The 19532-nt window shown below is 36.5% G+C and overlaps 1 protein-coding gene across 1 annotated transcript in view; it reads right to left on the reverse strand.

The window, feature by feature from the left end:
- Gpm6a (glycoprotein M6A) overlaps window positions 1-18383 on the reverse strand; it is a 224449-nt gene extending 206066 nt beyond the window's left edge. The window contains exon 1 of the mRNA XM_057752789.1: window positions 18237-18383. Within this exon, the coding sequence (XP_057608772.1) occupies window positions 18237-18240 (4 nt within the window). The 5' untranslated portion in view covers window positions 18241-18383. The remainder of the gene's footprint in view (window positions 1-18236) is intronic.
- Window positions 18384-19532: the final 1149 nt, after the last annotated feature.

Below are 19532 nucleotides of genomic sequence, written 5' to 3' on the forward strand. Positions count from 1 at the left end.
CTGCTCTCTGATCTCAAAGTTGCTCAATATGTTTCAAAGGTTCTCCAGTTGATTTTGATGTACAGTAAGAAGCAGGAACCCCTGTCAGCCTGTACACTGACTCCTACTAGAGATGATGGTCAAGCCTAGTCCATTACCTATTTCATCAGAGCCCATGTAAAGTGTGAGACTGTCAACTTAGGTCAAAAATTACACACTTGAAAACCAGAACTACTGTAGAAAAATTTTCCGATATTTATTTTTAAGCTCTCCCAATAAATCTGTCTTTAATTCACAGCCTTCTCTTAATTAAAATATCAATGTTATCAGAATGAAGAGTTTGAAGAAAACTTAACTTTCCCTAAGAAATAACTTCCACAATAATATAAAAATAATAGTCTTAGGAAGTACTCATTTACAAACAGCAAAAAGTCCCTCAATTCTATTTTAAAATCAAGAATTGAGATTTGTTTTCAAGCAAACACTAAATTATACTGCTGAATATTCAATCAAAACACTGCATACGAGGTTATTTAAACTTCTTTCCTGTATGTCGTGGAATAAACAGAAAGTACAGGTCCACGGAGTCAATTATTCTGTTCTTGAGTTCTGCAGTCTAATTCCAAACCGAGATCAAAAGCAAACATCAGTCCTATTAAAACCTTCTGCCTGCAGGCCCTGAGTTATTAATGTCACTCTAATAAAACTGCAGCTACAAAAGAAGTTCAGAGGGAAATACGAAGATAAGAGGATGAATTTGACCTCACCTATCCTGTGGAAAATATAAGCGATTGATTGTCCAACCAATATACTGCAAAAGTTTTACTGTATTTGTATTGTTAGTTCAAAATCAAGCACAAATAATAAAAATTAGGAATCTCGGTAGTAATGCTACTACCCCAAATGCAATATTAATATTAATAACATTGGTTATAATACTATGAAAGCCTTCTGTTTCTTACCTTCAAAATGACAGAACTGCTCCTGGCAGTTAGATTTAGTGGCTATGTGGTTTCCCACTTTAGCTATATATAATCAGTTGTACTGTTTCAACAGATAATGAAACTTATACCATTCAGTTTTGAACATCTATCACGCCTCATATACTAGGTGTGATAACTTAGATATGTTTAGATGACTATAAATATAATGCCAGTAGTACCTGAGCCCCAGAAACACAGCAATTTCTTTTGCTTTCTGTGCCAGGTACTATTATTATCATTCATATGTCTAATATTGATTTCCACTAACTGGAATAATCTAGTAAATGTGATATGGGATTTCCCTCTGTATGCTGTGAATATGTTTTATCACCATTGGTTAATAAAGAAGATGTTTTGGCCTATGGCAGGGCAGAATATAGCAAGCCAGAAAATCCTTGAATAGAGGAGAAAAGAAGGCAGAATCAGAGAGATGCCATGTAGCTACAGAAGGTGAAAGATGCCAGAATTGGTAAGCCATAGCCTACAGTGACACACAGATTAAGAAATGGGTTAAGATGTAAGAGTTAAGTAGAATTATGCCTGAGCCATTGGACAACATTGTAATTGATATAGTTTCTGTATGATTATTTGGGTCTAAGTGGCCAGGAAATGAATGCACAGTTTGTTTACATAAATGTATAAATGTTCTCTCAAATTATACTGGCTTTCTTAAAATTAGCATTGGATTTGTTAGGTGGGATATAATAGTAATTGCACTAATGGGTAAAATGCAGAAACAAGATAGGATTTTCACATTTTAATAAAATGACATATAAAATGTTTAAGCCAGCAATAATGAAGTGACCATTGGAAAGAATGACGTGTATATCAGGTCTCAAGATTTCCTGCTGAATAGAATTTCTTTGCATGGCAGTCACAAAATTTGTTTATTTATTTACCAGTTTAAGGACACTTGGATTGTTTTTCAATTATAAATGATATGACTTAAAGTACTATAACATTTTTTCTAAGATTTTTAATGAGGACACTATTCACTACAGACACAGGACCCAAATGCCTCTGAGCTGAAACTGATATGAACACCTCTTCCTTGGGAAAATCTCCGTAGTACCAGAAGGCACTCTGCAAGCTTTCAAAGGAGGGAAGCAACAAACAATCCTACCAAGCTGTGATGTCTGTGAACCACAACAATGACCAGCATAATAACTTGAAGGGTGCAGTATACCTTGGCAGAAACCAAGAGCTCCTCAATTGTACTTAAGACCCAACGTTATTCAAGAAAGAAGTCATATCCGGTACTGGAAACCTAACCAAATACCCATGGCTGGTAAAGTGATGGCACAGTTGCCCATACCTGCCATTCCAGTGCTGCTTCAGGGAAAGGAGAGGTGGAGCCAGGAGATCCTATGAGTGCCGTGGGTAAAGCTAACTTAGTGTATGTATCAATCAACAACAACAAAAACTTGTTCCAAATGAAGTGAGTTGACGGACGCTTGAGGTTGACTTCCAACCTTCACTTACATGTGCTGATATGAATGTGCCTGCACTCCATACATATTCATATATATGCATATATTCTTATACATACATAACATCAACACTTATTCACAAAAATGTGTAACCAAAAATACATTTGCTGAGAAAAGTTAAATTTTTCATTTGTTAAGAAAATAATGAATTAGACAACATAAATTATTGTTTAATTCCTTTTAATGACAATAGTATAATCTTGTTTATCCATTACTCTCCAAGAGAAAAGTCGGAACTTTATGATTTTATGATATAAAAAGAGTTTTCATGTGGACAGAAACTACATTATTAGTCATTTTTAGCACAATAAAAAATCTAGTTAAATCCAGTTTTATCACTTTAAAATAAAAATAAGAGGTTTTCCTAAATTTATGTAGCCTTTGTTGTATTCTCTCAGAATAATTTTATTGACTAAAAATTATCCAAAGTTTCTGTTGAAAATACAATTTGGAATTTGTTGCCTCTGTGGACAACTTTAGTGTTCTTCCTCTGCTGATTGATGCATATGTTTAGCTTGCTAGCCTCAACAATGGAACCGAGAATCTTGGCAGATAGTCAGTTTAAAATTAAAAGATTAAGTCCCTCAAAAGCCTATTATAAAAACTGGAAGTAAAAAAAAATCAAGGAGCCCAAATAATTTCTAAGTTAAAGCTTCAGGAATGAACCTTAGTAAAGAATTCTTAATTAACTCTCCAAAGTTGTTCTCTCAAACATACTCACTTTCTTCAGGAGATGAAACTTTTTTGTAGTTATATTTCCACAGACCAAAGAAACTTAATTGAGATGCCTAAAAGATAGTAAGTGGGACTTGTTGCTATGACTTCAACAACCAGCATTCAGCTAATCAGCATCTATTGCCAACACTGAAAAGGAGCTGGCTATGTCAGTGCCTTAGCTTTCCTTCTGAAGATTCAATGATCAAAACTAAAATTTGACCTAGAAGCAGTTGTGAGTATAAAGATACAGGACAAAAGATTTGGCAAGTATTAATAGGAATTGAAAAATAACAGCCCACAGTCAGATTTCTCAAACTTTGAGGATAGTCAAGTACAATTAAAACTAGCCAAGAGCTTAACAGGCAAAGATGATACCCAGTGTAGCGTGATGGGCAGACTTGTTGCTCTGATTTGTTGTCAATGCTGAAAGACTGGATGTTTTTCCATACTAAACAGCCAATAAATAAATAGTGAGCTACTGCCACTGGGACAGAGGATGAAAGCCAGTGACAAAGAAAGCAGAAGGGCTCAACTTGAGGAAAACAAACAGCCACTTGTACCCCAGTTCTGTAGTCCTTGCAGGAAATGGAAGATCACACAGAAAAGTCCTGTGTCCTGGTAGCAAGATAAAGTCTGTATAGGTCATAATTGGATTTCATCTGTACATAGCAGCACATATTAACTACATATTAACTGAGGAAAGCAAAGTTACAAATACCCAATTAGGTTTTTTTTAATCACCTATTCAGAATGCATTATTTTAATTACGTTGTGTCGTGTCTGGATTTAATAATGCTGTTTGAGTCAGTCCTACTATGGAGGAGAGGAGAGCACTGAATGAGGTTTTCAACCCCAAGGATTATAGCCTTCTTCAAGCATGCACCATTTGAATTTTAAAAACCAAGGAAAAAGCCCAGGAAGTAGAAAATTAGAAAAAAGAAGAAGAGAAAGAAAGTGAATGGAAGAGACTTGCAGGATTCTAGAGTCGTGAAGGTAAGATTGTAAAATTTAAGTAACAAAAAGGGAATCTCTCTTTCACCTTTGTGCCAAGTCAATCACACATGTATTGAACTATTAAGCAGGATAGAATAGGATGACCTTTTACAATGCTCAATAATGAACAATCTGTTGATTCTCTATGTTTATGGAAACTGAACTATGCCATATTTATGTACAACCAAAGTATTTAAATTTTAGATTTTTAAACCTATTTTAATCATTATAATATTCATTAAGTTATATTTAATACTTTATTTTAAATAGTATAAACCATTTAATTTCATAATTAGATCTTTCTCAACTCTAAATCAGATATTATAAATTTCTTATTGGATCATGGTAATGACTTAGTTAGACTTTAAAACTTGTTTGGAAGTTAAAGGTCTATATGAATTCAACCTGGCTGTACAGTCTTAATAAATGATTTTGTTTTCTATAAAGACCATTATCTGATACATCCTCTATGGACGACCATGTAAGACAGCAGGAAGTAATGGAAGGTCTATAAATAGATGAATACAGCAACTTTAAACAATTGGGCCAACAGAAAGTATTCTGAATCATTCCCCTATTTAATTATGGGAATGCAATATAGAGCTTAATTAACTGGTAATTACCAAAATTGTAATATTTTCAGTTTTTACTTATGCTGGTCCTTCTACTTTCTCCTTGTAATGCCAAATTCATCCATTTTTTCCACCCATGTCTTTATATATATAATATATATATATAATTTATTTATTATGCATAGAATATTCTGTCTATGTGTATGTCTGCAGGCCAGAAGAGGCACCAGACTTCATTACAGATAGTTGTTAGCCACCATGTGGTTGCTGGGAATTGAACTTAGGACCTTTGGAAGAGCAGGCAATGCTCTTAATCACTGAGCCATCTCTCCAGCCCCCATGTCTTATTCTAGTCACTAAAAGAACGTTTGTGGCTTTATTATTTGTAATATCTATTTTGCTATTATATTTGTAATCAAATCTGACTGGATAGCTATCTCCCAGCAACGCTACAATCGCATGATTACGAAAGCAATTGTAGGGAGGTAAATGAAGGGGAAAAGAGATAAGCAAATGAAGAGAGAAGGAATGACAGGGAGGAAAGAAAAAATAAGAACTAAATGCAATTGACATACATACATCAACAGGCTATAATGAAATCCATTATTTTATATACTAACTTTAGAAGTTAAGGATAATTTTAAAAAGCTGTGTGTTGATCATATAACTTGTACAGGATAAAGATACTCGACAGGCTACAGTAAGCCTGTTAGCGTGCCTGTGAAGATGAGGGAAGGCTTAGATTTGGAGTGACTGGGTGAGGGAACAGGAAGGATAAGACACTGCTGTTTAGTTAACCCCTTGCCTGGCTCACTCCCAGGGCACATTTTACTTTGTTTATAAGATTCTGGCTAGGTGTGGTCCCACATACCTTTCCAGAGGATGGGAAATTTAGTAGAGAAAAGTTAATACCTTTTGAGTAAAATCTGGAGTGAAAGCAAATGCAGATGTGTCCTGGAGCATGCGCACTCCACACCCAAGGCTGTTTTGCTGCTCTTCACCGGCTGTTCCCACATCCCTACTGGCCAGACTTCCTGACAAAGTTACACGCTACCCCATTTCTCTTCAAGGTACTCTTTCATAAAACCTGGCATGACCATAATCTCTATAGCTCTCTTCCACTCCTGGCCAGCGTTCTAAATAAGCTATTATACTAATCTGCATATCTGCAGCTAATTTTCAGAATAATCACGTGGTTCCCTGTGTGCAAGTTATTTCTTTAATCTCAATAAATAAAAGTGCTTCCTAAATTTAAATTATTCTTACTTTTATTCTCTTCTGTCATTCCATTACCAACCAAAGTGAGCAGGTTGTTCACCCTTAGGAGTACCTGTTCCTTTCCAGTCAAATCAACACTAAGATAAATTCAAGGGCTGCTTTTTGCTGAGAAAAAATACTCTACTACCAAGGAATAGTTTTTGGCCTCATATTATATACAATGAGACATGTGACTTGAGATCGAGATTTTACATTTTTTGACTTTTTTACAATGCCTATTATTTAACATCTCATCTTATTGAACCACGATATACTTATTGTTGTTGGGTAAATAGATATTAATTAAGCAAACTGTTAGAAAAGAAATGCTATTAAGACTAATTTTTTCCCAGTGATTTCTGTTATTTGTATAACATATGAAACACCTAGGTGCAAACCACCCTGATATTTTCTCTCTAGAAACTTCATTCAAATTTTTTTCTCACATATAATTAACAAATAAAATTATTTCCTTCTATTTAGACTTTCTGTAGAAAGGAATAATGTCAGGAAGATGGCAGTGACAGATAACCTTGCCACACCTGTTGTGCTTCTCAAGGGTGTAGTTATTTGCTCTTTCTCTTACCACTTAGTACAGGGACTAAAAGGGAATGCAGAGAACTCCCCAAGTATCCAATGAGGTGTTTTTGTTTTGTTTTGTTTTGTTTTGTTGTCCTTTCAAAGAGAGACTAAAGTATAGAGTAGGCTTATTTTAATGGAAACCATCTTCTAAATGAAATATGCCTTCACAATTCTTTTGAGAGCTTATCTCCGGGTGCTGGAGAGACAGCTCAGTGGTTAAGAGAACTGACTGCTCTTTCAGATAGGCCCGGGGTTCTAGCCCCAGCACCCACATGACAGCTCACAACTGTCTGTAATTCTAGTTCTTAGGGACCTGACAGCCATGGCAAAACACCTATGCACAAAAAATAAAAATAAATAATAAAAAGAAAGAAAGCTTAGCTCTAAAACTTAACTGAACACTTTTGAAATTTAGGCTTTTCTTTAGTAAAAGGAAGACCAAATGCAAAATATTATACCCAAAAATGTAGGTCAGCAATGATCTTTAGTTTATCTGATAGTGTTCTTTTCTCTTGACTTTGATATTTAAATAATAACAAAATGATATCTTTGCTGAGGACCAAGACCTGAGAATTTTACCACGTTATGATGTTAAAAGCAGAGAACATTATCAGTGGCTAAAACACTATTTCTAGAATGGCAAAATGATCCCTGTGGCATCATAATTGCCATAGGACAAGGGGTACTATCTTGTTTGTGTTATATGTTACTTTTAAGGTGTATGTGTGTGTGTGTACCAAATAAAGAGAATGAAATGTTCAAAGTCCCCACACATAAATGGCAATGTTTTTCAAAAGCTTAGGGTGTTAAAATAAATAAAATTTATGCATTAAAATATCAACCAGGACAGCAAAATAGCTCCCCAGGTAAAGATGCTGCTGCGTGAGTCTGATGTCTTGAATGGATGATAGCCAGAATCCACACAGAAAGATGAAAGGAGAGTACCGATACCACAAAGTCATATTCTGCCCTCCACATGCACACCTTGCTATGTGTGCCCTGTAGGCACATACATCATACATACACAAAAAGAATAAAAAACAATTTTTAAATAAAAGTTAAATATCAACTTACTATGTCACATATCAATATACAATAAGATATTTTTAAAATACAAAAATTAATAATGAACTAAGGTAAGCACTGAGTGCATAAAACTATTGATGCCTCTGTTAATGCCTGAGAACGTTATGTGTTTGGTATTTTGCTATTTTCAGGTTCTGTTTTTATTTAATCCTCACTTGACATGGATAAAGAAAAATCTAAGGAAGTATAAAAGAAAAATAACAAAACTTCCTCTGAATTTTAGGACTGCTAGCCATTAGAGTATAGGCAGAGACTACTTGATTATTCCCAGCCACTCAGACCCAAAATAAACAAACAGAAACTGTATTAATTAAAACACTGCCTGACCTATTAGCTTATTTATATTTTTAGATAGCTCTTATATCTTAAATTAATCCATTTATATTAATCTTTGTATCGCCACATAGTTTTGGCCTACCTGTAATGTTTCACCCAGCGTCTGGACTCTGTCTCCTGTGGTAGCTGCTACGTGGTTTTTCTCTGACTCCGCCTACTCTCTCTCTATATATATCCCTTCCAGTCTATCTATATTCTGTTAAGCCATTGGCCAAAAGCAGTTTCTTTATTAACCAATGGCAATAAGGCGTATTTATAGCATATAAAGTGGAATCCCACATCATTAGAAGGCCACGATGGAAACCACACAGAAATTTCTAACAATCAAAGATTTGTGCACTATAAAAGAAGCTTCCTCTGAAGTGGGTCTTCTATCCTAGTTTTTATTTTGTATTGGTTCAAAGATTATTGGGAATCTACAGACTTCTTAATCTAAGTCCTGAATTTACAGCCATGAGACTCAGTAGCATAGATCAACATTATCAGAGTTAGGAGATAAGAATGATTACCTCCTGACATTTCCCTGGCAAGGATTTAGCCATGGTACATTTAATCTCTTTTGATTCACTTACTAGCATAATTTTAGATTATGTAATTTCTATTTATTCTTGATAATCAATGCATGTTACCTCTTAATAAAAATGTAAGAATAATAAATATAATACAGTCATTAAAATGGGTGTTATTAACTCACTTAAAAAAAAATCCTCAAATGGTCAGAGAGTCTTTACCCAGCAACTGATGGATACAGATGCAGAGACCCACAGTTAAACATTAGATAGATCTCGAGAAACCTTTTCAACGAGGAAAGGAAGAATTGTGAGAGACAAGAGTCATAGGCACCACAAGAAAACCCACAGAATCAACTAACTGGCTTCACAGGGCACACAGAGACTCAATTGCCACAAGACTTGCATGAAATTGACCTAGACCCTCTGCACATATGTTACAATTGTAACTTGGTCTTCTTGTGGCACCCCTAACAGAGGGAGGGGGCAGTCTCTGACTCTGTTACTTGCTTTTAGGACCCTATTCCTTACACTGGGTTGATTTGGCCCTACTTAATAGCAAAGTAGGTGCCTAGTCTTACTAAAATTTAATATTTAATGGCTGGCTCATACACTTGGGAGGCTTGCCATTTCTTGAAAAGAAAGAAGGAATGGATTGGGCTGCAGTGGAGGGGAGGGTAGTGTTGCTAGGAGAGCAGGACTTGGAGGAGAATAGAGAGGAGGAGGAATCTGTGATTGGCCTAGGAAAAAAATTAATTTTTTAAAAAGTCCTCATTCCATTAAGCCTTTGGCCGAAAGCAGTTTCCTTACTAACCAATGGCAATAAAACATATTCATAGCATATATAGGGGAATACCATATCACTGAAGAGCCAGGTTGGAAACCACACAGAAATTTATAAGTAATTGATTTTTACTTTCAAAACTAGATTTAGAGAACACGACATGGTGGCACACACTTCTAATATCAGCACTTGGGAGGCAGAGGGAGGTTGATCACTGTGAGTTTAAGGCCAGCTTAAGAGTAAACACAGTGAGTTCCAGGACACTCAGAATTCCATAGTGAACTATTGTCTTAAAAACAAAGAACAAACAAACAAGTCTAGATGTAAGCAATACAAAGTAAGGTTATTATATTATTCCCCAGTAAATTGCTTAGGAGTTCTGTCGTCTTGTTTGACTAACACTAACACCCCATAGTCCTCTTCTAGATCATTCTTTATTATTATTTTGTTATTTCTCCTATTGCTATTATTATTTTTAATTATTATCCTCACAATTCATTTGATTTGTGGTGCTGTGATTACACCAGCACCTTGCTCATACTAAGAAAGTGTTCTACCCACTGAGCCACACATCCAGCATCCTCAAATTCTCTTTCCTGACTATTTTGTTTTCCCTTAACCATGGATCTTCTCTTCATAGTCATTTCTTCCCTCATCTCCATCCCTAGCTCTTTCCCTTCATGAACTATTCTTCTCCTTTCCTTCCTTCATCTTCTTTTTTCTCCCTTTCTCATTCTCTCTCTCATCTCTCCCTCTCTTTACTAGTTCTTAAAATCTTGTCTAATAAGAGAAAACTTCACCCTTTATCCTTTTATTAAAGAGACCTTAATTTCATTTGGATTGTGCAAATTTTAAAATTCCACAAAAGATGCTTTTTCTTAACCCGGAGACACTTGCTCAATCATGTCCATCTCTGCTGTATTCATAACAGACAGATATTGGAAAAATATTTCATGTCCCTCAACAGAAGAATGGATAATGAAAATGTAGCACATTTACAGAAAGAAATATTGTTCAGCAGTTAAAATGATATTTACAGGTAAATGGGTAGAACTGTAAAAAAAATAATCATCCTGAGTGAGGTAATTCAGCCTCTGAAAGAAAAGCATGGCATGCAATAGCTTAGTTATTGATATGAGCTGCTAAATCAATGATAACCAAGCTATAACTCACAGAAACATAGAGGTTAGGTATAGAGTAAGAAACTACAGTTGAACAATAGATCCCCCCAGAAAAGGGAAACAGGTTAGACAGATAATTATAGATGGTGAGAGAGGAATGGAATCAGAGGATGAAGTAAAGAGAGAGAAGAAAGAGGAGGCAGGAATATGGAGAAAGAACCCTAAAATTTAGGGCCATTTGAGGGGATGTACAAATAATATATATATAAATAATAATAATATATATAATTTATATAAATACTATATAAATATATATATATATATAATAAATACTATATAAATAAAATCACCAAATAATGGAGGGGAGATATTCCCAGGTGGACATCACTTGTCAAGCAACGAAATTTCCAGTCCTGGAAATGAGTTACATCTAATGTAATTGTTGGGCAAAGAATTCCTATGGGAACCCCCAAATAACTCAGGATGCTGCCAAGACTGTACGTTGTTCTCTACAAAATGATGGCAAGGCCCTGTTGTTGAAGGCAACACTAATAGAACTTATTGAGTGAAGTCAAGCGGTCGAGCTGGTGCCTACATGGAGTCTTCAGCTGTATGCTCTTAGCATCTTTGGTACAGGAAGCAACTATGAATGCCACCAAAGAAGAAACAGAAACACCAAACTATGGACAAGCAAACCTTGTGCTCTACCACGGTGTCCTGACTGCAAGATATGCTAGTGTAATTGTGACACAAAACTTGTGGGGTTAATCAACAAATACCTGATTTGACTTAAGACCTACTCTACAAAATGCAATCCATAACCGACACTGCTTAGATGATCAAGGAACTGAGACTAGATTGCCCAGGGGCCCAGGGTAACACCATGGACTTCAGTTTTACTAAAAGAATGTATCAATAAAACGAGTCCTTGTGCCACAAACTTAGCCAGAAGATATATTTGAACTGGATATAATGTTGACTTAAGTTCCAAGTGTTTGCACCTTAGTCTCATAGTTTGACCAAATTTTTCTAGCAATGGGCATGCATTTAATAATGCATTGAACACTGCATTCAAGTTTCTTTTACAGAATCTCTCCTTTAACTACAAGTATCTGTTTATATTAGGTACCAGAGGAGGAAAGTAGGCACGAGTGGATGGAGAGAGTGAGCTAGACCTTGGTGGGTCATGTCAGTTTTGAACATACTGATGTTGAAGGGACTGGAGGGGCAGAAGTAGAGCCAGACAGCTGAGTGTAAAAGTCCAGAAATTCATATAACGATGAACAATACCTGAAGCCTTGAGACTGGAAGTCATGAGAAATTTTAAGGGAGAGAGATTTAGCAAACTCTGAAAGAAGAATGCCACATTAGGTTTCCCAGGGGAAAAAGGGAGCATCAGCTATAACCATACTCCGGTGAGAGTGTGATACAATGAAAATGTGAATATCTCAAAATCTAGGCTTTGGTAGTGAATGTTTAAGTAGCAGTGATTATGAATTAATATACTTGATATAAGAAAATGGTTTAAATTGTAATGAGTAGCACAATCAGCTTGCTGAGGAAGAGAAGCATTCTGGGCATTTTATTTCTCAATACAGTCCCACAGTTCCTGACTCAAAATTAATTGAACTGAGCTTTAAAACCATAGGTAGAGGTCTGGACCCCAGGTATTCTGAATATGAGTCTCAGAAGTCTGACCCAGGAATTGGTATTTAATAGGCTCCTTGCTAGTCTAATAAAATTAGAGATTCTGTAAGAAAAAATACAGAATAAGCAGTAAATGGATATCTTAAGAAATTAAAGAATAATTTCCTTCAATTGCTAATCACTTGACTCGTGTGTGTGTGTGTGTGTGTGTGTGTATAAAACTGTCTTGATTCCTTAAGGTGGAGGGATATGTGTTTGCTTTACTTTGAGTAGTAAGCATGTGAAGTATTAAATTATAAACATTCTATATAGCCTATCTCTGATTCTTATTTATTTTTAAAGAGTTGTTAATAAAATGACTTCAATAAACTAAGGTAAGACAGAGTAAGAATCTTATATTTTTTGAATCTCTACACATTTAAGCTGAAATGAACCTTGTCTTTTAATCTAAAAATCTAATTTAAAATAGGTTTTCTTATTTTTCAATTGTCTAGGAAAAAAACCTTCATTTTTAACCTTTGTTACAGCTCTAATCTTTGCCAGTTAAAAATAACACAAAGATTTAGATGAAGTTTCATGAAGTAGAAATTTACATAGATAATTTAAGTGCATCTTCTCAAAGAGAAGTATAATTAAGTATATGTATGTATAAAAATTAATACTCTAGAAAAATAAGATCCTAAATATAACATCAATGATAATTTTTATGATAAGAGGATAGTGAATATAGCTGCTATTTTATCTGCATTTGAACTTATGATGTAAGTTCTATTCTAAATAAATTATAAATAAAACATTAATTTATAATATCCTTAGAATTTCATATTTAAATGGAAATAAGAAAGACTAGCTGATTTTATTGTCACCATTTCAGTAAAGTTGAATCTCGGGATTCAACAACCATATTTCCACTCAGGCCTCAATTTCCACACTCAGTGTTTTGCTGTGAAACCTTGGTGTAACTGATCAGATAGTTTTACATTTCTAATCAAAGATATAGCACATTTATGAGGCATTTATTTTCATAATGAAATAGATTAGTCGGCTCTATCAGTTCCGACTTTCCTTTCGTCAGCCATCATGTACTTGATATCAAGATGATAACCCTGATCTCCTCTATGATTGAGTCACGCTGCTTTCAACTTTTGTGGTCCAGAAAATAAAACAGAATTCATGTCCCAAGGCACTTCCCTGAGGCTAGGTCAGCCCCTGGGTATCTTAAAATGCTCATGTGGGGGATGCTATTTCTTGAAACCCTTCATTTTCTTTCCAAAAAAAGTCCAAAGATGGCCACAGATAAGCCAACAATCAACAGACACTATCAACTGTCAGCCAATTATGAACTCTCTCAGATCACCAAGCTGACAAAGTCTTCAGATGGCTGATTACCTAAACATTATAGTGACAACTCAAGACTGCATATAAAAAAATGATCAGCTGACAGTCAGACCGTAGAACCATGAGAGTTAGCAATGAGTCATTTTCTGGTGTTCGTAAATAACTTACTTATTTTCATTTTATGTGCCTTTGTGTTTTGCCTGTCACATAGAATACCGGATCACCTGGAACTGGAATTTCACACAGCTGTGAGCTGCCATACAGGTGCTGAGACTTGAACGTGAGTCCTCTGGAAGAACAGCCAGGCCAGTGCTCTTAACAGCTGAGTCATCTCTCCGGCCCCAGCAATGAATTGTTTTAATAAACTTGTTTGGAGAATAACTGATTTGCAGGAGGAAACACCATCACACTAATTTATCTTTATCTGAATCACAGTGTCATTTGATTATTATAATTGTCTAGGGAAAATAATATATTAGGGAATTCAATGATCCATAAGCACGATTGTCTATTAATCTAGATTCTAGACTATAGGATCATACAATTATACTGTATTTTTTAAAGAAGATAGTTTGAACTTGTCAGATTCACATTTTTCCTTTAATTATTATTGAATAATAGCCTGAACTACATAAACTTATAGTCCCCATAATCAAATGCCAGAGAATAGAAGATTTTCAAAGATTTACAAGAGTGACCAGTTTCAAGCATTGTCTGTTTGTGCCATCACTGTTTATACGCGTTGCTTTTCCCCTGGAATAAAATCAGAAACTCAAGAAAATATTATGTCTTATTATTATTTGTCCAAATCTTTAAACAAATTTAAATAGTATTAGTCAACTCCATTTTTACTTGAAACTGAATGGCAAAAAAATATCTTCTTCGGATTTTTCTTCTCTGCTGTAAAAGTGTATGAATTTTTGATCTATCACTGAACTTTTGTGGTATCACATATCAAGCTTCTAATCTTAAGACATTTAGTACATAGTTGGTAACTGGTACAGTTTTCTTCAAAACACAGCTTTTCCTTTTTCTCTTGCCCCATAAGCAGTGGTGCCTGTACTCCCTCTTTCAAGTAAATAACTCCTTCTCTTGGAGTATCTTTCACTAAAGATTGGGAATGCTTACATGATTGATTCCCTTGTCATTTTTCCTTATTAACTCCTAGTATGTGCTCAGAACTTATTAAACATTTTCATTTAAACATCTAGCCATCAACTCTTACTTGATGCCTTAAAAATGAAACTCATCAGTTGCCCAGGATAACCAGACAATAAGTCATCTAGTTTATCCTTTAAGCATAGCATCAAAAATCCTACCATCTTCCCCATTGTGAAGCTTTCAGATCCCCAGAGAATATATTCATTTTCCTTGTTATTCTGCAGCATGATTTTGTAGATGTGTCTTCCACTTACCTTCCTCCCTCTGTACTCAGTGACACTGAGCTAGCCTGGAGGTATCATTTCAGTACTGCTCTGATAATTCAGTACATCTCTGCCAGTTTTCCCTTTAAGTGCTGTGGTTAATGTAGCTTCCTTAAACACTAACGTTACAAAGATTTCCTTTACTTCCCATTTCCTATCCTATAATTCAAAATTCCTGCTGCTTTGCATTTGTTTTCCAAAGTTAAGATCTATTATTGACCCAGATTCATGTTTTCCTTCACCACAGCATGTTTAACTCTTTCTGCTTTAGAATCATCCCTTATCTACTTAGGTTATCCTCTCCTTCACGGATCCTTTATCTTCCTTCAAATCGAGTTTAATGCCACAGTCTTTGTTAGTAAGAGATGCCAAAATACTAAATTATAACACCATTTATAAACAGAAAAAAGATTAATACTGCTATGGTACATAATATAAATTATATATATATATATATACATATATCTACACATTCACACATATTTAAGTAAAGCAGTGACTAAAAAGCTTAGAAAAGAAATTTTAAATATCCTTGACCTACCTCTCTATTGGACTCTAAAAACCCACAGTTGGAAAGCATGAATGGTAATTAAAGTTAACCTTGAAGCTAAAATAGTAATATGCTTAGCAAACGGCCCTGCATTTTTTTTAATATAATCTATTTTCTTCAACCATCCTTCAGAGAAGTTTGAGGCGAAAAGGAATTGCTCTAAACCAAACCAAGGACATTGCTGAAGAAGGAAAGCCCAAGAGACCCCCAAAGTCTATTTCCCTACCTTACGAGGAACTTGTTATTGTTGTTGATGATGATGTTTTGTTCCATTTTGGTTTTTGAGAATTAGCCATGTGCTTTATAGCTATGATAACTATGAATTATTTAACCCATTGCTCTCATTCTTCCACAGTGGGAGAGTAAGGAGGTCTCAGACAATTAATGATTGTTACATTCATCCCTACAGCACCATTTTCCTATCTAGACTTCTCTTTCCCTTCCTTGGTTTTTGCTTTTTGCTTTTTTGTTTTGTTCTTTTTGAGAGCCAAGTTTTCTCTGTGTAGTCCTGTCCTCCTGGAGCTCACTACGTAGACCAGGCTGGCCTGAAACTCAGAGATCTGCCTGCCTCTGCCTCCCGAGTGCTAGAATCAAAGGAGTGCACTATCATTGCATATTTTATTTTCAACTATTGTGACATCAGAAGAAGAAACATACAGACTGCTGGGACAGTCCAACATTTTCCTGTACTGTTTCCTCGCTTCCTGGAACAATCTAGACTCCATTTCTGAGTCACTGCCTAACAACATTTCACCAGTCAATAAAGAGGTATTAAGAATTGAAGCTCTGTTCTTTAACAAGTAAATTGAAAGGAAGAGGAGGACTGTAACTTCAATAACAAAGTATATTCTATGTGGTTTCCAGGCATGTTTCTTTACTCCCTTTTCACATTGCCTCTTTTAACTTTTCTGCAGACTGTTTCTCTTCATTTCTATTCTGAGTCTTGGCTTTAGACTCATGTTCTCTTCAACTGTATACTAACTGTTTGCCTTTCTTATTCTATCTTTTCTTTCCTAAGCTGTGGTTTCTCACTTGTTCCTCTAAAGTCCTGTCTCCCAGGAAGTAATTGACATTTACATGAGTTTTTGGGTAATCTCAAATACAAAAGGAACATAGAATCCATTCCTGAGGGAACAGTACTTTTACAAACTAAGACTGAACTCCAGATTATTCCAGCATCGCAGGCACTAACTCCAACTTTGTCCCACAGACTTTCTACACTTGGTTAGTGATTTAGCCACAAGGATCCGAGTAAAATCCAGAGTCAATCGTTTAGTTTATGACTTGAAAATACAAACTATAGAGATAATTAACTTTGAAATGAAAAACTTAACATTTGATAGCCAATCATTTCAAGCATAAGCTGATCAAGGTAAGTAATGTCATGCTTTCTAAACGCTAGCATATTGATGGTTTTTAACAGAGCTTGTGACAAGATTACATCGTCAGTTAATTTGGCTTTTTATTCAAGAAAGACCATTTCCCCAGGTGGTGTTCTCATGCAACTGTTTCTAGCGACACAGAAGTACAACTGTACTTTTAAAAGCCTGTGCATCAACGGGGAAGCGGTTTGTTTTTCTTTTATAACCTGAAAATATTACTTCTGCTTAAAAAAAAAAAATAAATACTCCAGTTAGACCTCATTCTGGAGATCATTCCCAACACTTTTATTCAAAGGACTTAAAAAAATGAGTTTTTCTAAGACTCTTGCAGGGTCATGCAAGAAGAGACTATCAATGTCTTGATCACAGCTAACATTCATAGGCAAAAATGTCCTTCGCCTTTTCTGTTTTCTTTTCTTCCAAGTTGGCCAGTGTGTATAAACCCCACTGCTTAGTAGTCAAAGCATCCCCTAACATTGAGCCTGTGGGAATTTAGGAATTTCTACAGGGGCATGTCAGCCCAAAGAGCTCCTTTGCTCTCGGTGAAATCACTTACAACAAAAGACAAGGGAGCGGCGGGGGAGGGGCGGCTAATGGACTTGGACCGGAAGCAGTGAGTCCACAGGCGTTTGCATAGTAAATCCCCCGCGGCTGGTGGATCACTAATCAGTAACAGTGGAAATGCAATATTACGCGAGCACTTTACGCAGAAACCGTACAACCATAGCCAAGTCCTCAGATAATGGATCACTTCTTCACAGGTTTAAAAACTTTTCTCACACCACTACCTTCTGATGCTGGATTTTTGTCCCCAAGGCAGACTCCCAGTCCTCCCACCTCCATCGCACCCCACAACATTCCTGGGAGTGTGCCAGTCTGCGCCGCCGTACTCCTAAGAAACTGGAGCGAAGCTGACTGCTGCAAGAGCTACCTACCGTGAGGTGACCCAAGCCACTCAGGTTGTCCTTTTAACTAGATCATTAATTTACCAAGATTCTTCCCAGAAAAAGTGAAACAGTCAAGCCTCAACTTTACAACCTCTGTGAAAATGGGCATTCCGTTCACACAGGGGACTAGAAACTACCCCCAAATCTCGCCCTTCCTCTGTGTATTCCTCTACTCAAACCTGTTAGGAGCTGAAAGTTTTCTAAGTTTTCGTTACTTATGACTCAGTTCAACTTGTGCCACAAAGCTTTCATCAGACTTGTCATATGCTGTTCCTCCTGGAATCTGCTTGTTATTTCTAATCTCTCTTTTAAAATCCCTCAGGTAATGTCCAGAGCAAGGTGCAGCAAAGTCGCAGGCACTCACTCTCCCCTCTCTCCTTCCCAGTACAGAGTCAAGCTGTAAGGCAGCCACAGGAGCACACAGCAGCCAATGCGGGAGATCGGCGCAATCAGTGGTTCACAAAGCTTCCCTTTCTGGAACACCAGCTTTTCCTGCCCTGCCGAGCCTTAGAGGTGGGGGTGGGGGCGCTACCACTCACCCATATCCAAAAGTCTTCCTCCTTCTCCTCAGGTCCCCAGAGATGTGTGAAAGAAGAGGCCGGCGCTGCGTGCAGTCCACTCGTCCACGCTGCGCTCTGGCTCCCACTGCCCCAGCCGCTGACAGCTTGGCCCCTCCCAGCGGAGACAACCCCGCTGGGCCCAGCGAAAGCCGCTGTGCCCACAGACCCCTCCCTCTCTCCACCTGCCTCTCCTGATTGAAACCTAGTTCCCTGGTTTCTCAGTTGCCTAGCTCCCAGAGGCCCCTACCCTGACCCTTTTCATTCTCTAAAGAGCTAAATGCAAATGTCCCCATCCCAAACACATTGTCAACATACACATTCTCATGGCACCCCAGGAATCCAGCAATTAACTCTTACCCAAAATAATGGTGGGAAGAGGGACAGACCCAGGAAAAAAAATTTTTTTACAGAAAAATATGACAGCATGATATGAAATTATTCAATGTTGTCTATTTTTTCTGATGTCCTTAGTACGTTTTCTTAATATGGATGTTAAAAAAAACAATAGAAAGAAAAATTTCCTTTATAATATGCAATCTCTTCTACATTAAATGCTTCATTTTGCTATATAACATGACTATAAAATTCTTAAATACACACATTTGCCCACACACAAACACACAGCATGATGAGTAGAATTCACCTAAAAGTAGAGGAGAAGCAGGCTCCTAGACAGAAGGAGGTTGGAGTTGGAACCCTGCTATACCAGCGATACACTGGGATTTGGTTTCCTAATTTGTAAAATAAACGATCTGGAAAAAAAATTACCTCTAACGTTCCTTCAAGCCAAAAGACGTAATAATAATTCTACAGGGATTTGGCCTAATTTTTTCAAGGTTTATCCTGGAGAGGCTATTTTAGTAAATCCCTAGTGTCTTAAGCTTCTGATTTGTGTAGCATACACCTTAAAGTATACAAATTTATACCAAGAACAAGAGAAGAAAAAGTAGACCCTGTTACCAAACGTGAGATTTCCAACCAATGGTGAAGGTATTACACAATACATACATAGTATCTTTAGCAGGACACATGCACTCATACAGAGCAGATCATTCACATGGTTTAGAAACATTTGCTCAGCCTTTTCTCCCACAAAGGAAGAGATGTACTCCTGGCGGGGATGTTGCTAATGCATTTCAGTTCAATGGGAGTAAGAAGTCATTCTTGTGGGAGGAGAAAGGAAGTAGTGGATAATAGTTATCAACTATGATAGTGGTCAACATGTCATTCAGAAATACATCACTGTTCTAGAAACTGATAGACATGAACAGAGCG

The sequence above is a fragment of the Chionomys nivalis genome, chromosome 20 (genome assembly GCF_950005125.1).
Source record: "Chionomys nivalis chromosome 20, mChiNiv1.1, whole genome shotgun sequence".
NCBI classification, from domain to species: Eukaryota; Metazoa; Chordata; class Mammalia; order Rodentia; family Cricetidae; genus Chionomys; species Chionomys nivalis.